Source organism: Vespa mandarinia, chromosome 1, assembly GCF_050613455.1.
Source record: "Vespa mandarinia isolate Hongniang chromosome 1, ASM5061345v1, whole genome shotgun sequence".
Lineage (NCBI taxonomy): Eukaryota > Metazoa > Arthropoda > Insecta > Hymenoptera > Vespidae > Vespa > Vespa mandarinia.
Genome location: NC_140810.1, coordinates 11,981,314 through 12,001,447, shown reverse-complemented (window position 1 = coordinate 12,001,447; position 20,134 = coordinate 11,981,314). Strand labels below are relative to the sequence as shown.

The following is a 20,134-nucleotide window of genomic DNA, read 5'->3' as shown; positions in this document are numbered from 1 at the left end:
ATCGTCATCGATTTATCATTAATTTTCTTCGAAACATATTATTTTCTATGTTTCGTTCTAAATAATATCTATGCAACAATTCGCGCATTCAATTATATTGAATAATTTATATCTATTTTAAATCAAAAAAGTCTGAGACCAAATATTGTTTTTACTTTTTATCGATATACTCCCGATATACTCACGATAACGTTTACTTGGATTCTAGTTTCAGACTTGGCACGTTTAAAATTCTATCTTTGTGTGATCTACTTTTTTAATTTTTTTTTTTGCTCCTTTCTCGTCTTTGTTTATATAGAGATAATATCGGAGAGAAGTATCCATAAAAAAAAATCAGTAAACGAGCTGCGATTAATCGGAATCTGATTGATTTTACGTGGACCTGCGAAAGAAACAGCAGTAAAGGAATGTCGGTAAAGGGCGACGCTAAAGCGATAGCGGTCTCTACCTCCTCTTCCATTACCTTTTACATCGAAAATTAAGCCGAGTGGCAATCGGAAAACGATATCCGATATATCTGTAAATTTTCAACTACAGTAGAAAGCGTGCGGTGTGCGTACAGTCGTTTTGGTATCGCAGGGACATGCGAATTCGTTTTTCGGTCCTTCGAATTTTTTCGACAAGCAAAATCGGAAAGAGAGTCCCGAAACGAAGCAGCACCCAGTTTGTATACGTGTATATCGCGAATAATGTATCATGCTGGAATAGACGTATCGTAAATCTTCATGCATCGTGTAACTTAGCAAACACATCGAAAAAAGAAATTCTCCCGCTTTTATCATCGAACTCGATTCGTTTCTCTTATCTTTAATAAAGAAGAAATCGATCGATCTCGTCACATAAAAGAAGTATTTTTCATGTGAAAATTGAATTTTTTAATCCACGCGACGCTTGCGTAAAATGACACTAAAACGAAAATACATATTATTTTACTGTTATTTATTGTTTTATAATAAATTGATTAAAACCCAATCGATTTTTTATCAATATCAAAAGTTTCATTTTGATCTAACTTCTCATCGGAAACAGAAAGCTATGACATAATCATTGTTTATAAAGTAACATTGGTAACTTGAAACGTGGAATATTTGGAAGAAATTCATCGTACCTGGTACACGATGGTCGCAAACATCGAGCATCGATATCTAAATTTCAACCTAAGCGGAACGATGCCGTCTCGTCGTCCTCGAATAAGAACGAGTATGGAAGGAAAAGGGGTTAGGAGAGATGATGGTTTTCGTTCCATAAATGAACCTCCGATCGTTGCTGGTAAATAAACGATTTTGCATGCTCTACAACAACGATCCTCTTTTCCCTTATATATATATATATATATATATATATATATATATATATATATTCCTCTCTTTTCTCTTCCACATGCAGTACCGTGTCTGTATCCAGTTTAGCTTTTATTTATGCACACGACAGACCACCAGAGGTGGATGGTTGTGGCAGCAGACGGCGTACAACGACGCCTGATCCGCACGAAAATGTTCGCCTGCTGAAATTACGTGAAACGATCGCTCAGTGTATCTCCTGTGAGTGTTTCTCTCTTTCTCTCTGTGTATTGTAGGGTGTGAGAAAAAAATAATAGTTACAATGCATAGAAATAGTGAGAGAGAGGTAGAGGTAGAGGTAGAGAGATTTGAAGGGACAACTATTCACACGAAAGCCGTCGTTGTTTCTCCCCTGTTTCTGTGAATAGAAATGTGCGTTTCGAGCGTAAACGATTTGTTTACGCGGACGCGGCCTGCCAGCCATCGGCGAGCATTGTTTCACACAATCATAGTAAATATTTCGTCTGGCGATCCTCGTCATCGTACACAAATCGTAAGTGTAGTTCACCATCGATCGCGTCGACCAGTAAACACTTCCGATTTGGCTTTTCAATCGTACTAATCCGATATTTTTTTAGTTTTCATTCAGAACACGTGCATTCAACAGAAACTTGAGATATCTTTAAAAATATCTCTGCAGAAATATATCCAAATATTTTATACTTTTTCTTTTCTCTAGAACGATATTAGAAGATTGGAGTTTTTCTTTTTTTACCGAGAAATCCGTTTTGCCCTCAGCGAAAGAAAAGCAGCTTTTCCAGAGAGAGGACAAGGAACTCGTGTACCCTTAATAACAGCCTTGCGAGCAAACATCCCGGTGATATCGAAATTCCGTATATTTCAAACTGTTAACAGCGCGAAAAGTCGAGAGAAAGAAAGAGAAAGAAAAAATGTAAGTAAGCGTCGACGTTCCTGAGGAGAGTCTTTGCGTTGATGGTCGAGAATGAGAGGGTGCGAAATAAGAATAAACGTATTATGCTGAACTCGTAGGATCTCCAGGATGATGTTGCTCTTAAATTTCTCGGAATTTCCTGAGATCCCTTTCGTGAGCCGTCTCATCAAGATTCTTATTTCTACTTGAATCTACTGTTCCGATGGTAGCGAAGCTACCATTCTTTCTTTCTCTCTTTCTCTCTCTCTCTCTCTCTCTCTCTTTCTTTTTATCTATTTTTCTTTAACTCGTATGAAGATCATAAATATCAAAAATTTGTTTTACGGTTAAAGAGAATAAGAAATAATCGCCGGACTTCAGTTAAGGAAACTTTCTTACCACAGCACGTTTGAATGTTCATATAAACTTTTAAAATTATGCTTGAATAATTAGCTAGACTAAATTATTCTTTGATGAGAAGACTACCGTTCGAAAAACAAGATGTTATTTTAGGGTAAAGAACTGTTAATTTTGCTTGCGTAGGGAATCGATAAATGCTCGTATCTTTTCTTTTTTTCCAATAGAAAATAATCTCATCGTTGTTAAAGAATAGATTTTAGTGAGCAAGTTAAATCAAATTCTTTGCACCCCTTTTGTCAGCTTCGAAGCAAACTTCCAACGAACAAACGATCAACGGACGTTCGCAATAACATCGATCGAATATTGAATGACACCGACATGTATTGATGGCTCGAAACATCGAATTTCTCCATAAACTTTACTGCGAACCCTTTCACTTGTAACGATCGAACGTGATGGCTTACGTGCCGCTGAATAAACGGATCAATCCTCAGTCTCGCGACTCGAGCATCGTCTTTGTTCTTACAGATTCTCTTAAATACGTTTAATTATTCATACAATTATTTCGAGAAAGAAAAATCGTGGAATTCTATTTGGACAAATACTGTTTTTGCAAAAATACGAGACATAAAGATAGGTGAACTAAAAATTCTTCTCTTAATCCATCGTACTTTTTCGCCATCATTATTTTCGAAGATAAAAAAGGCAAACGCTGGTTTTCTTTTTATCTCTCTTTCTCTCTCTCTTTCTCTCTCTTTCTTTTTCTCTCATCCTCTCTCTTTCTCTTACTCTTTCTTTCTCTCATTTGATGTCCGTGCACATTTCCATTATGCCAGCCTAAAGCATTTCCCACGATGCTGCTGCTCTTCTGCCGTGCACGAATTGAGAAAAAAAGAAACATGTTTCGATAGAAAAAGTCTCAGAGGGTGTAACATTTACTCGGGCGTATCTTTGAAAAACGAGAGCGTCGGTTTGTGAAGAGAAGGAAGGATAAAAGGGTAGCGTAGCGCGAGCAATGAGGACGCGAAGCGTTCGCGCGCTTGGCAACATACCGTCGAGTGAAAAAGGCCGGGTCCTCGAAAATGAATTTAAGTAAAAACCGAGTTTTTCTGTGCGGGAGCATTAGGGTGTTCTGAAAAAAAATTTTCATGCGGAAAGTCATACGAAATAGATACAGTAGCGTACGATATATATAGATATGTACATATATACACATCATCAGAAATGCGGACACGCGTCTCCTTTTTGCCATTTTTATATTTTTATACAAAACAAATGGTGGCTCACAGTATGTCAACCTATTGTAAGAAATCTCTATCTTTTCTCTTTTTACTATATGTATTTTAATCTCTCTTGCTATCTCTTCTTCTCACCGATTCGAAGAATCCGATACAACGAGTCGAGTTTCGAAAATGTTTTAATCAACCTCTACATAGATTTCTCTATATGTTATATAGTTAAATTTTGTGCAACGTGTTTACCTTCAGATATCAATACTTTTATGCTTTATGGCTGAAAGTTAGTCGATTTTTCGAAGATTTACGTCAAAGTTCTTTTCTATTTATATTTACTGAAATTTTATGTTTGATATTCAATATAATTATGGAATTAATCTAATATCCATAACACACTCGACAGTGCAAATTCATGCTTTCTATTAAAGTATAACTAGCTATATTGATATTACAAGCACGAATTTGTCGAGATACGAACTACACCAAAATATTTTGTTTATTTCTTTGCGAATTCCGATAACGGTCATAAGTATTCCATGATATGACGTTGCTGATGCGATATATTAAACTTTTTATACTTGATCGAAGACTTAGTAGGACGCTGTAAGTAATTATTTTGTGTGGATATCGCATAAACGAGAGTACGTTTTCATTTTTGAAGTGGAAGAAATCTTTCGAGGTTTTTTTTACCATCGGTATCATTCTTTTTATAAAAATAGTAGTTAAATAAATTCGATGAGACAAAAATGTGTTGGTCCAAATTATTGCGAACAACGATCGTTTATGATCTAATTTTTTCCTTTCTTCTTCGATATAATTTCATATATGTATTTTGAACGTACTATATACAGGCATACAGACAAAATATTCACGTAAAATAAATTGTTTAACGATGTTCTTTTTCTGTTTTCTAATACTGAATTTTACCTCAACGTTTCTTCGTAATTTTCAGTCTAGTTTTACCGTCCTCGTTTCTCTTCTTTCAAGCGTTCTACCTGCTCCTGACGTTCGACTAAATTGAATTTACCTAATATCCATTTCAATCTGATAATTCGAGCATTGCGACAATAGGAGCGGGAGAGTTATAAACGTCGTGTTCGAAGAGAAAAAGTGTGGGACAATGGCAGTCTTTCGATTGTTACGGCAAAACTTGACCTTCACGTGACCGCTCGCATTTCACTCTCATATCACACTTCCTCGAATTTTTTTTCCTTTAGAAATCTTTGTCCCAGAAGCACAATCGAACGTTCTCTAATTGGAGCTTAGTTGTGAATTAGCGCGAGAACGTTGAACACATCGAGGGAATGAAAACTTTTTTCTTCTTTTGTTTTTTGTTTTCTTTCTATTTTTTTTTACATTTATCGTTCATTCCAGGTACGTATCTAAAAAACACTTTTGCAAATACATACACATATGAAGCGATTTTTTTTTCTCTTTTTCGGTATTATTATTTTTTATTGTCGTTATTAAAAGGTAAAAATAACAAGCGATTGCGGCGATCGAACAAATTTGTTGAGCATTGTCTACGATCGTTCTCTTTATCCGCTGCATAATTCCATACAATGATTTTCGAAATGATCAAAATTTTCATTATTATTATTATTTTCTTCATCATATCTAACGTTTTATAGTTATATACGTTTTATGATAATATGATAAACTTTGACCAATTTTGTAAATGCTGTAATATATTTCTGACTATTGCTGCTGTTCTTAACAAGGTCAGGTTAAGGTAAACTTCATTTTTTTTAAATAGAATTCTCTACTTTTTATTGCACTTTATCGTAGCTGACATTAAAACATTTTCGAAACACTACATACATGTGTCTTTCACACAAAACACTATCAAAATATCATATTTCAAAGTTAATATGACTTACGTTAACGCCTTCCAGCATTAGTTTTACGCGATAGATATCGCGAAATCGGTATTTGTACATAATGCTTGGTCAGTTTTTGTACATAACTTGGTACATTTCAAATTTGAAATCTAATAACTTAAAAGGAAGGCATAAGTTTGTAGTGTTTACAAACATTTTGATATCTGTTGTAATAATGAGCTATAGAAAGTAAGAGATTCTATTAAAAAAAATTAGATCTACTTTGATGTGAATTTAGTAACGTTACCAGAAATCAAATATTATTGTTCAATGAGTCTTTGTAAATCTTACAACTTTCGTAAATCTTACAACCTTGTTTTCAAAATTGCATTCACCACCATTTATTGCTATCACACCATTCTGTATCGTTAAGGACGAATTCTTCTGTTTCTGGAAAAAATTGTCTCGTTAAAAACCATTTGTTTGAACATTATTTGTCTATGGACATTGTATGATATTGCCATACATTATTTTCTTTGAATATATTTATTTTTTCTTTATTATTATCATCATCAACATCATTATTATTGCTATAACAAGAACGAAATTATAGTAATTGTTAGTGCTAATTTTCATGACGATAAAATATTTTCTTTGCTTTCTGGATTTCTTATCGGGCAAGTTTCTTTATCAAGACATCTTGGTTTCAGATCGTCGACGGTAATCAATTGGTATTTTAATGAATACCTAAGAAATAAGGCTATCCCGTTCAAACAATCGGTATTGTCGAATAAAAGCGCAACGAAGTCTTTACACCCGAAGTAATAATAACAAAGAAGGCAGAACTTTAGAAAAGTTTTTCCAATTGTGGTAGTCGAATAAACGTGTTGCTTGTTTGCTCACTTGCTTTCGCAAGCAAGGCGCGAGTGTGAAACGCGCTAGGCATTCTAGCAGTAGAGGGATGAATAGAATCGCGAGAGGAATTCGTTAAACAGCTAGCAGAGCGGACGTGGATGCAAGGTTTGGAAGTAGGGCCTGGAAGGAGAGCTCGAGTGCGAGCTCGAAAGCGACCTGCTCTCTTGCAATAGCGCGTCGAGAGAGGGTAGAAAGAGCGAACGTGGAAGCACGGGGAGAAAGAGGAACGAAGAGAGGCATCGGAAACGAAACTAAAGCGAGGCTTGGAATCTCCGGAACGGTAGAGATTTAATACACCCCGGCGCATACTAAATCCACTGGGTACAAGGGCCGCCGGCGTTCGCGTTGCAGTTTGCTACGAGAACGCGTACCAAGCGAGAGATAGTGTAAAAGAACGACGAGACTCATCGAAGTCCCTGTCTGGCAGCTCGCCTCTGCCTCGTTTTATTCCGGATGGAGTAGAAAAAGAAACGAGAGAGAACTGAGAGAGAGACAGAGAGAGAAAGAGAGGAAGGGAGGGAGAAAAAGGTGAAAGGAGACGAGGAAGAGGGTGGTTTGGAAGAGGTGAAAGAGAGAAGCGATACGCCCGCGTACTTCGAAAATTCCAGAATTACCACCCTGTTAATGCTGGTACCGGTACTCGTGAGAGAAAGAGGAACGAACGATTGGTGTGGGTGGGCTGTAAATCGGTATCGTTTCGTTTAAATTCACGTCGTTTTACGAGCCGATGTTGGTGGAGAAAAAAGTCAACAACGGTGGTAGGGTCTGGTTGAATCCTTTTAGGAATCGTCGCCGAGAATGCTCTCAACCGCCAGTGAGGAGTGTTTATTTCAGGATGCCTCGTTCGCATCTCTAAATGCAATTACGAGCTTCTCGTGGGAATCGATTATCGCATTAAGTTACCTCATGACCATATCTTCCAACGACGGTGATTCTTGGCCAACGCGGTTGTTAGGTATGTAGGTTGAACGATTTAAATGTGAAGTCTACCGATATTTTTACATATTTCGCGTTAATGAAAACCATGAACGTTCACGTTAAATGTAACATCATCATTACACGAATAATGTTCGCGTCTACAAATTCAATGGATTTGTATCGTCAGACGAGTTGTTAAACGTGTTTTCTCAATTTCTTTACCAAGTAGGTATAATGAGAGTGATATTAAATAGATTCGACCGTATACTGTTGGCATCATTTTATTTCTGTCAAAGTATTATTCGTATTAACGAAATCGCATCTATACGAAATCTATATTTAGCGCTATTGCGTCATTTTATCTCAATCCTCTTTCTCATTTTAAGAAATTTTGGGCAACTAAATGTCATGGAAAATATTCAAGTACGATTGAATAACCGTGTATGTTAATAATTAAAAAGCATCATTTTAAGAAGAACAATATCAACATTTTTTACCAGATATTGTATCAAGTTTTGAAAAAGTGTTTCGGCTTTTGGTTCATTAAAATATCGTATAGGTCTCTTTCTTTCTTTCTCTTCTTCTCGATTTGTGAGAGTGACATTATAAAAATCTGTTTCCACAGTTTCTCTTGACCTAGTTTCACGAATCCTTTAACATCGGCCTATCGAATAAGGAAAGCCACAAGCGTGCGACCATGAAAGCTTCGCTAGGGGCTGAAAATGCCAGAGAGTTGAGGAAAGGGAAGTACGCCTCGTAGTAGTATAAAAGGCGCACGATCGGTAAGACAGCAATCTACAACTCGGTCCACTGAGAGCAGTAACGCAACTAGAATCGAACTTGTAATAAGGTACGCCCTTCTTCACTCGCGAGAGCACGATTACTCCTTTGGGATAGAAGATTCCCTTCACCACCTTGTGTAACTTTTCCGCTATTGGGGGGAAAGAAAATTCTACTAAATTATATGTGATCCCTTTTTTCTTTTTTTTTTCCAGCCCACTAATATGACATTGCTTATTGAGCGTTTTACATTTTATGAGACTGAATCGGATTCAAACGAATGATCCCAAATTATCGTCTTTTGGTATACTCGTTTCCATTTTAATTACTCGATGAATATAAAGTAAACCGGATGGAATTTATAACAAATACAAAGGAATTACTACGGTCAATGAATATTTAGGTATTCGTGTTTATACTGATTTGTTTTTTACAGAGTATCCGATAGATATGAAATAGGAAGATGAAGCTGGGGACGTGCCTAGCGGCTTCTCAAGTAGAATCATTTCAATAATGGTCCTTTAACGGAAATATAAAAAGCACGATATAGCGAGCGAGGAGGAAAAGAAAATCGTGAGAAATGGTCTGAAAGAAAGATTAATATCGATTCGACGAGCTAATACTGGAGAAAAATTCCATTCCGATTTGAGGAACATCAAAGTACACGAAGAAGAGAAGGGAGAATCTCTTTAGGCTCTCTTTTCTAGGAAATTATATAAATCAAAAAAATGCAACGGAGTTTAAAAGTTAAAGTTACTATGGAAAGAAAGGATATATTTAAAATGAATTACTTTTTCTTTCCCGCTTAAATCATCTTTTTATTTTTATTCGTCAGCGGAATATTTGATCAATAGTAAAGATTATCACTATTTTGAACTTGATTTTGTTCTTCCATTTGTGGATATTAGTTCGTATTTTTTTTTTTTAAATCTTATAAGCGAAAGCAATATATATTATCGACTTTTTTTCACATAAGTTAGAAAAGAAATTAAATTTTCAATATAAAAGAACACGTCCTCTATGTGCGGATATATGATTTTAATTTAAATGCCATACATACATTATGCGTAGGCGTTAATGCGACAAAAGCATAACGCAAAGAAATAATGAAAGGGCATACATTTTTGTGAGGATAGAAGAGTTGAAGGGGAAAAAAGTATGATAAGAAAGAAAAAGACGCATTCGTTTTCCAGTGTTGGTCTAGTCTTAGCCTAGCAAAGAGTTCCCTCTTCCGTTTTCATTAGAAGTCTTATCTCTTCTTTCCTTTCCTCTTTGTATATACCTCTCATTCCCTATTACGCTGTGTTATACTTTACTCCTTTCCTTTTCTTTTCTTTTTTTTTTCTTTTCTACTTTCTTCTTCTTCTAAAACAAAGAACAGAACAAATGCTGACTAGAAGACCGAATCTCTTTACCTTTTTCTTTTCTGGGATACTCAAAAAACTGAACTATTCAAAGGGACACGCTAAAAAAAGAGAAATAGAAATAGAAGAGGAGAAGGGAGAGAAAGAAAGAAAAATGAAAACGACAAAAATCAAGAACAACTTTGACGACGCAAGACGACGATCGTAACAATTGGGAAACGCGCTATAGTCGTTTCTAGATGTTCCTTTCCTCGTATCGTTCTTCTTCTTTGTTGTATGTGAACGAAATCTTGTGGAAACTAACCAAGATACTCTATTTCTACTGCGTTTCTCTTGAGTGTACTTTAAATAGCATTGCGTTAGCCGATTTTTTCTTTCTCTCTTTCTCTCTTTCTTTCTCTGTTTCTAACAAGAAATGGTTAACGATATTCAAACAAGCCTCTTTCGAGAGAATGAGAAAGAGAGAGGAAGCCAAGCTTCAAACTTGGAAGAGAGACAGATTGCCGACATAGAAAGGAATATCTCTGGCGCCAATCTGCCCTTAGCTGTTAGTTGTAACTCTTAAGACAAGTTGCTGATCAAGTTATTCATATAAATGAAGCACAGCTGCATATGATAACTTCTCTTATTTTCAAAATCATATCATTCGTAATTATTCACTTCTAGGAAAGACAGAGACAGGCTTTCCTCACTGTAAATAAGAAACATTTTAAACGAAATTTTATTAAAAGCTTCTCTTTAGAAACTCTTAACTAATATAATTAAATTCGTACATTTCATTCCTATATACAATACATGGCTCATATATGTATATATTTTCATGTTATTCTCATCAATCAAAATCGAATTATAAATTAAAGACATGCCATTTTTGTCTTCCATTTGGCTACGTTAAATTATTATATTAAGTATTAATCGTAATTCAAATCGTAGATCAATATTTATCAAGCGTATTAAATAATTAAATAACTTGCAGGTCTCTTTTCTTCTCTTTTTCTTCAGGAAAAACAGTATAACTCATTCTCCGCAAAACTCCACTTTTACATTATGTTCTATAACTTAACAAATTATTTCGATAGACTTTTAATCATATTAAAGGAAATAACTAATCAAACGAGATCGCGATAAAAATAGCAACATTTCAAAACGTATGTACGATACAAAATAGATATCGAAATGACATGAAAAATTTCAAAGATTACCGTGTATGAAATCGACGTTCGGCGTCCTTGAGCATTTTTCTATCCTTTCTTTCTAACGCGATTTGATCTTGGCAATAACTCCGATCCGTTTTCTCATCCACCTAGGACTGATACTTTTATCGTTTTCGCGCATGCTATGCTTTCTCAGGAAAAGAAGAAGAAAGAACAAGGACGAATTCTAGTGGACGTAACGCGGAAGGGTCGACTGTAGAAGAAGGAAAGAGGGTAGAGGTAATCCCTATTGTTTCTTCTGTCCCATAAATCCTACTAGCTGCGGCGTCTTTCTCTCTATCTTCTCTTTCTCTCTCTCTCTCTCTCTCTCTTTCTCTATCTCTATCTCTTTCTTTCTCTCTCTCCGCCTTCTCTCTCTCTCTCTCTCTCTCTCTCTCTCTCTCTTTCAATGCCTTTCCATCTCCCTCACATACTCTCACTCGTTCTCTTCAAGTCCAGGCCACGCTTCAGCATCTGACAACACATCCCCTATCCAACCGTAGCCGTAACCTTCCTCTTTTCCTCCTCTCCACCTACTACTCTTTTCTTCACGAGATTCAGGAAAGCATTGCCTTTCTCGGCAGCACGCTTTCTAAATCTCGGGCCAGCTGTGTTTTACGACACATATGTAGTTCCCGTAAGGACAGGAGCGATCCTCCCAGAGATTTCGAGACAGGCGTTCGTCTTCTTGCAAAAATCATTCCTCGAGATCAACCTCACCTGAGGGTCCTCGCATCCTCTTCCTCATTCGTTTTGTCTTGAATGATATCCAAGAAAGCTATTCCTACGACGTGACGCCTGTGTGATGTGCACCGTTTTCAAGACCAATTCATTGGATTTCCTTCCTTTGTCTTTTTATTCTTTTTACTATTAATGTCATAAGATTATGAAACGTCCTCTTAAATGGAGGAAGCAATTCATTTTTGATATTTGTTTTTCCGTCGCTAAATGCGACATGAACTATTTTTTTATATTCTTGTACAGAAGAGACAAATTTTTAGCTCTTGAGTATAAGACCGTTACGTTCAATTGAGATTGATTTCGAGATGGAAATCTGTAAAAACTGGACTTATAATTTAATAGCGAACATCTCCATTTCATATAAGTTGGCATTTGTGGAAAAAATCGAAGGACTTGGATAGTTTAATAGTTAGAATAGCTGCACAGTGACAAATTTCATTAAAATCCTAGTTGAAAATAATAATTTTAAATCTCTGATAAATTATCGGAATAAATTTCAATAAATTGCATAACGAATGACGACTCTAAAATGATAATAATTTTCTTTTTTAACGTTAAATATTCAGTATAAAAATAATTTTAATTAAATATAAAAATGATGATAATTATATATATTTAAGTATAAAAATGCAAAATACATTATATTTTATATTTAGTGGTTTCTTTTATATTATATTAATATAATATAAATATTATATTATTAATATTTATGATACAATATTAATTAATTAATTAATTATAATTCTTTCTTCTTTTTTTATTTTTCTTTTAAAAACTGAATGACATCATTTTTGTCTTTTTGGGATATATTTTTCTCATGTTGCTTATATGTATAAATCTATAATGAAAATATCTTTCATTATTTTCGTTCTGGAAAATTTTATAGTAATGCTCTCTGAATTTGTTGTTATCTTTGTTACAATTTTCTTGTGTTTCTTCTCCCAATTGAAAGTATTGCATGTTTTATATTGTTTACGGAATGAATTAATATAATATATAATATAATATAATATAATATAATATAATATAATATAATAGAATAGAATAGAATAGAATAGAATAGAATAGAATAGAATAGAATACATTCTCTACAGTTTTTAAGCAATATGTTTTTAAAGTTTTATTTTTATTACATATTTAAAATTATTATCAAGATTAGGTGAAAATATTTTATTATTTCCATTCTTGTAATTTTTGCTGTATTAAAATAGTTGAAAAATCGGCAAGCGGCATTTCCATCATTACTTGTACTAAATCCCAGCTTCAGTTTATCTATAAACAAACTCATTTTAATTCTGAAAAATTCTTCTGTTTTTTTTATTTTCCAGTACGTTTTTCTTATTCTTTTCCGTTCTAACTTGCCACTGGCAAATAATCAAATTATAAGATAGATACTGTAAGTATTCCAAAAAATCTTATTCACTGCGATATTCCAAATCTCAATGTTGATTCATTCTCGATATTTTGTTTCTTGGCCAAATCGATATTATTAAAATCTTTGCAGATCAATTTTTTGCGAAAATTTCTGATACCGCATTAAATATCTTCTTATCAATCATTGTAAATAGCAATGTGTGACTTATTGATACATTGGTATTCTTAATTTTTTTCAATTGTTTGAACTTCTTGTACTATAACATTTTTGTTGTTTCATGTATATATTTTAATTCGAAAAGCAGCCTATAAAATCTTGGCGATGCTGTTTGATAATTCTATCACAACACAATTTTTTCTTTATTATTTGAATCACCTGATATAACTTGCAATGAAACGAAGAATGAATTAAATAGACTTGAATCGCAAATAATGGAATTTTTAAATCTTTATTCATATTCACTTATTCCTGGTGTTCCGTCGTAGCCCCATTTAACTCAAATTAAAATTATTTATATTTATTAGTGACCAGAGTACATATCTTGAAGTCGAAGTATCTTCAGAATCGTATGGCCCAGCAAAATTTGTAAAGGTACTTCTACGTATGCTTCAATGATAAAGATATTTTCGAGATAAGTTCTTTTTAGCCTCAGTTATAGATCAATGTTAGTACAGGTTATTTTAATGTTATTATAGATGTATCTTGCTCTCATTTATACTAACAGTGTATTAAAGTTTTGTTAATTTTACCTCCACACATTAAAGACAAAAATCATTATATCTTTTCCTCGTAGAAAATTTAATTCTTCCATCTAACTACAAACGATTTCTATTACAGAAATGACTGTAATTTCTAGCACACGTGTTCTACTTGGTTTTCGACTAGAAAATAAAATGTCGAAAACTTTGCGTAATTTCCTTTGACAGGCCACCAAAAACATTTTTTACGTATTCATTTTTTACGTAATACAGATAATTACACTTGTTCGTAAAACTGCTTGAAGGACAACTTCTAAGACGTTCTACAAGTTTTCTGGACTATTCATTTCTGTATAATGAAGTGCAAGTTGTTTGAGAAGTTCCATTTACTGACTCCATAGCATTTTGTAGTATACTATTACTTTATAAAGTAGAAAACAATAAATACCGAACTGCACAATCAAATCGTACAAATTGCACAAACAATCTACATTACCGAGATATTTTATAAAATCGATTTGAAAATCGAAATAAACATCATGAGGTTTAAGTGATCGTTTCTTTAACTTTGGTTCGTTTCTATTGATTAAGTTCATGGGAGTGGTATATTTGTGTTACAAATGTCTTATGAAGCTGTATTGTCAACTAAAAATTAAAAAAATATTGACAACTAAAAATTTCGGAAGAAGAATAAGAAAGGAATTTTCATAAATGGCTGTAAAAACAAAACGAAAATGTCAATTCTTATATATTTATTTTATTAATAAAAACTGTTAAACTGTCATAATTAAAATTAATATTAATAATTTTCATAAATTATTCATTCAAGTATTGCACCCTGAAACTAGTTTATTAAAGAAAATTGCTATAATGAACTTTAATTTTCATGATAATTAATTTAAATAATTGGAAATAAATTTTCTCATATAAATCGTTGATATTTATGAAAATAGATATTAATATTTAAAGATATTCCAAATATTCAGAGATATTCTAAAATGTATATTAAAAAGAATTTTTTTAAGGAATACTAATGATGGAAGAAGTAATTCACATTATAAAACAAAAAACTTTGTGATTGCAAATGGTATTAATGGTAAACGAAAAATGGTATTAATGGTAAAAATGGTATGAAAAGTTATGCTGTAATAATTTATAAATGAAATGCAATAACAAAAATAATTTTTTCACTTCTCACTAAGATATCAGTAAAATTTGCTATTGTAAGTCGTTTAAAAAGTGTAAGATCCGGATTCGAGTTCGGGTTTAGACTATCCGATGGTCTAATTTTCTTCACGAATTCTGCAACAATATTTTTTTACAAGAGTTTTGTCATAAAATAATTTGAGGGATATTCGACCAAATTTTCTTTCTTTTTATTATTATTAAAATCAAGACAAGCAAGATCGGCTGTAACAGTGAAAATATTTTCTCTTTTTCTCTAGTAAAAAGATGGAATAGAAAAATAACGTAAAAGATAAATCGTTATACTACACGTATAAAACTTGTGGCTTCGGTGATAAAGGCATACGTGTGTGCGCATCGATGCGTGTCATGTTTACTTAACCGCTCTAGGAACGCTGACAAAGAGAAATGAAAGAAAGGAAGAAAAAGTTTAAGGTACCAGCTTGAATCTAGGACAGTATCGTAAGAGATGACGAATAAATACTTCAGACTTTGTTCAACACGTCGTTACATTTTCTTATAGAATATTAAAAACTGTGTCTACGTTTACATACACTACGCAATTATTAAAATTTCATATACGTTCTGTAAAGTGTTAAAATAACGCTTAGGGTTTTTGCAAACATTTTCACGCAAATATTCCTATTTATATTGTACGTGTTCCACATCAGTGATGATGTTTACAATTTTTGCGGCTTCCAAAGAGGGTCGCTCAGGTCCCTAATGTGGGGAAAGGGTTGGTTTCCTAACGACAAATCCAAACAGACGATCCCAACCAATATCAATCCTCTTAATTTACGATTCGCAGTCTAGACCAAAGTATCTTGTTTCTCTATCACCCTTCATCGAATCCCTCGTACTTCTTGCGATTTCATCGTTGATTTTGAGTTATAGTTATCATGTCAATCCAGCGAATAGAAAGAAAGAAAGAAATCAATTTCGATTTGATCATTCTTCTATTCGACTAAGAACACTATTGCTGTACAACATAATAGATAAATATTATGTTTAAAGTGAATATTTCAAAATGAGAGTCATACTTATCAAAACAATTTCGTTTGAATTTCAGATCGAAGACGCAATGCTGATGTTCGACAAGCAAACCAACAGGCATAGAGGTGAGTGAAAATTTTGTTCCTTTTTGTAACAATCAAAATCGACATGACGTGTGAATACAGAACGAAAATGGAGCACTCTAGTGACGTTCAAAACACCAATGGAAAATACATATATACCTATATGTACATAGTATACGTTATGCGTAGATATATATTATATAGAATGTTACGACTTGAGAAAATATGGCGAAAATGCATAGAGAGTCTGCTCAACCTGTTTAGCGAATCAACAATGCCAGCATTTCGCTAGCAAACATCAAACCGGGTAATTAACGGCCGGGGTTGAAACTGTAATTACTAATTACGGTAATTCGTGAATGTCAGTGCGCCATCGGTGTAGCCAAAGACAAATAACATTAATTCGACGGGGTATTCGATCGTCGCGTTTGTCATGATATGGGTGCAAATGATTCGAAAATTGATAATATATTGGACACCATCTTGCACATTTGATTGGGTAAAATTCGTCGCGAAGTTAAAAGAAGTAAAAGCTGCATCAAAGCTAATCGGAGAAAAAGAAAATTCAATTTCAGTGTGGCGTGCTTCATGGATTGAATATAAAAAGGTTCTACGCGTGATACGAAAATTTACTGCCCACGTTATCAGCTGATGACTTCGCCCCTTGGGAGTCGTAAATTTTAAAAACGTCTTTGGGATCGAGCCAATCATGCTTTCCGCGTAGCGAGCATGTTGGTTTGAAAAAAAGCGTTGGTTTGAAGTCTCTCTCTCTCTCTCTCTCTCTCTCTCTCTCTCTCTCTCTTTCTTTCTCTCTCTCTCACTCTCTGTCTGTCTATCTATCTATCTATCTATCTATCTATCTATCTATCTATCTATTTATCTATCTATCTATCTATCTATCTATCTATCTATCTATCTATCTATCTATCTATCTATCTATCTATCTTTCTCTCCCTCTATCTCTCTCCCTGTCCCTCTCTTTCTTTCTCTCTTTCTCTCTCCCTGTCTCTCTCTTTCTTTCTCTCTCTCTCTTTCTCTCTCTCTCTCTGCCTATCTATCTATCTATCTATCTATCTATCTATCTATCTATCTATCTATCTATCTATCTATCTATCTATCTATCTATCTATCTCTCTATCTCTCTTTGTCTCTTTTATATAAAATGGAATAAACTGTGCATTTTTTAGAATCGAATAGCATATCCAAGAAAAGTGTGATCGTAAAGGGAACGCCCATATCGGCTGATAATGTGAAAGACAAGAGAAAGGAACATTATTAAGTCTTCGCTCTCAGTATAAAAGTGTCGTATAACTGACTGAAAATTGATCGAGAATTCGAAGGATCGAGAGACTGTGATGAATGAAATATCTGACAACGAGAGTGGAAAATAGGCCAACTTAATTTCCAGTACTCGCTTGCATCTTTCCAATAGGACGGGAGTAAAGGAACCAAGGCGAAGGAGAAGCTGACTGACTCTGTTCTGGATTCATTCACATCGGAACTTCAATAGAGTCGATAATCGTTGGCGATCAAGGCAGCCGACCCTCCCGATAATCGGGACTCTCTTTATCTTTTTTATCGGTATCCTCTGCACCATCCCACTTGCTCTCTTTCTCATTTTCTCACCCTTCTTCATCGATTCTCGTCGTCGACAAATGCCTGGCGGCTCTCGGTGATAGATTCTAATATCGCTTATGAAAAATAGGGGCAAATGGGATATGAAAGCTGGCTCCTTTCAATGTGATGGGAATTCGACTTGCCTGGAAAAGGAGGAAGAGGTCGAATATGATAGAGCGGGGTTAAGGGAAAATCGTGATCTATAAACGGAGTAGGATGGAACGAATAAGAAAGAGGCGGAATAAGGGTGGAGGTTGTGCGGTATGCCGCACATCGTAACGAATGGAAAACGACAAGGAGGATAATACGTGAAGTGCGACGAGACTGAGGTAGGGCGACCAAAAGAGAGAGAGAGTGAGAGAGAGAGAGAGTGAGGGAAAGAGAGAGAGAGAGTTAAAGCGAAGATGGAAGAGAGAAGGGTTATAGCACTAAGGCTATAGTGCTGCTCGCTGAACCAGCTCGAGGGTGTGGGCACAAAAAGGAAAGAGGTAGGAGAGAAGAGAGGTAGAAGCTTCTTTCAAACTGGTACGTAATCTCTCTCGCGATGACATCCGAGTTCTATCTAGTGTAAGACGGTGAACCTCATACCTTAAACTTGAGCTACTCTTTCTCACACATACAGACACTTTTAGATTCCACACTATGGTAGTTACCCCTGACCCCTGAGAGGATCGTAGTTTCGGAGTCTTACCGGTTGCATGTAGCGAGGAATTTAAAACGTAAACCGAGTAAACCGAGAATCGAACAGACGTGCTTTATCATGCCAGTTAGTTATTACATTCATATTGTCATCGAATCGTGGTCACGCTTCCACCTCGGTCTGCTGTTTCTATGCCATCGTCCGGATATCGAGGATAAATCTGGAACGTGCGCCCCATGAACTTTGCAATCTAAATTTAAATTATTCACGAGCTACGCCCGTTCTCCCTTCCATCGAGAAATTTGCTTGCCAATGTGAACAGATCACCGAATAAACGGCGCATTTGCCACAGAGTTTGCATTGTCTCGTTTCGATGACGATAAGCTCGATCTAATCGCGCGTGAAATCTGCGTAAGGAAACAAGAACGTTGACGTATCGATTAAACTTTGCCACTTCTAGTAAATTTTGCGTTCTCGTTCTCACTCACGATCGCATTATAATAGGATTAGGTAATATCGACATGAGATAAAAGTAATTTTCTATGATATGAAAGCATTCGGTTTATCGATATGGATTTCAACATTTTTAGATCGCAAAATCGATTTTATTGAAAAACAAACGATTTTCTATGATCTTTCGAATCGTAAAGCGGCACGCTCTCTCATCTGCGAATAAAAATCGAGTTAATGCTTTTCACGAATGTCTAACCAGATCAGTGGCATCAATATCCAATAACCATTGAAACTTGGATTTCTTCGAACTCTTGGATGGTTTCGATTTGCGAATGGACCCGATACACATTTGGCTACATATGTAAGATGATGAAAGAGAGGAGAAGAAAGGAAGAGACATCGAATTACAAAGAGATCTCCATCTATCTTTCAGGAACTCTCTTTACGTCCAAATCCCTGAAGAGTCGCCTTCTGTAGCGAATCACGATAGAAGCCCTCGAGGAGTTCTATCAAGGACATTCCGCGAAGCGTTTCTGGACAATTTCGAGTCTTGATGGTTTTCGTAGCGAGCTATGATTTCCACGTGGATAGGCAAGCTGCAATTGCAGCAAAGCGAATCTTCACCCTTTCCACCTCTTCTCTTTCCTTCCTTTCTCTCTCTCTCTCTCTCTCTCTCTCTCTCTATCTTTTATACTCTCTATCTCTTATCCTCTTTCTCTATCTCACATAGAAGCGGTACCATAGCTATACGTCGAAGTGCGATTATCCAAGCTTCGCTGGCCAAAGGATTTTCCCTTCGTGAGCTACGCTCTCTTACTAGCCGAAGTAGGGACCCGTTGCAAGGAGAGTACCTAGAAACGCTTCGTGAATTCGCTTCTCTCTCATATATCCGCGCTCACGAGCGAACGATCTTACGGGTGAACATACATGCTCGATCTCGTGCGCACCTATTTTCACAAGCCTTACGTATGTATATACATAGACACGAAAGATCGTAAATACATCTGTGCGTTCATGTAGTCATAAATGGTCATAAAGGAAGGAGCATAGTCAGAGGAGGAATCGTATGTGTTCTTACGTGCTCATAGATGACGGCATTTCGAACATCCAGAGCGGTGACCGATCAAAAGAGCTGCTTTCTCGTCTATGGAAGAAGCGTCCCCGACTAAACGTGTGCTGGTTGAAGCAACCTCCAATTGCGATCGTTTATTGCATTGCTTTCTCCTCCAGCGATCGCTTTGGTGCTGGATTATCCATATTTTCCTTTCATTGACAAGATTAAAAAAGAAATAAAGGATAGAAAATCAATGGAACACATTTCCTTCCTTGATAGAAAGAGAGAGCGTTATCTCCGCACTGTTTTCCGAAATTCCGACGAATTCTTCTCGCGTCAGTTTGAATCAGCTTGCTGAACTTCTCCGAAGTCGACGACGTATGTTGTCCGGAATCCGAGATCATCGAAGGAAGAGAATTTCGGGACAAGTCTCCAGCACGGAAACTTCCTTCCTATTCCAGACGGCAAGGCGACGTCGTTGGTGAATGTGTTATGCCAG

At 35.5% G+C, this 20,134-nt stretch overlaps 1 protein-coding gene across 8 annotated transcripts in view; it reads left to right on the top strand.

Moving 5' to 3' along the window:
• Positions 1-20,134, top strand: part of Rbp6 (RNA-binding protein 6) — a 598,400-nt gene that overhangs the window by 464,529 nt on the left and 113,737 nt on the right. For all 8 annotated transcript variants that reach the window (XM_085663103.1, XM_035875510.2, XM_035875511.2 and 5 more), the window contains one exon: positions 15,865-15,913. In XM_085663103.1, the coding sequence (XP_085519229.1) occupies positions 15,865-15,913 (49 nt within the window). The remainder of the gene's footprint in view (positions 1-15,864; positions 15,914-20,134) is intronic.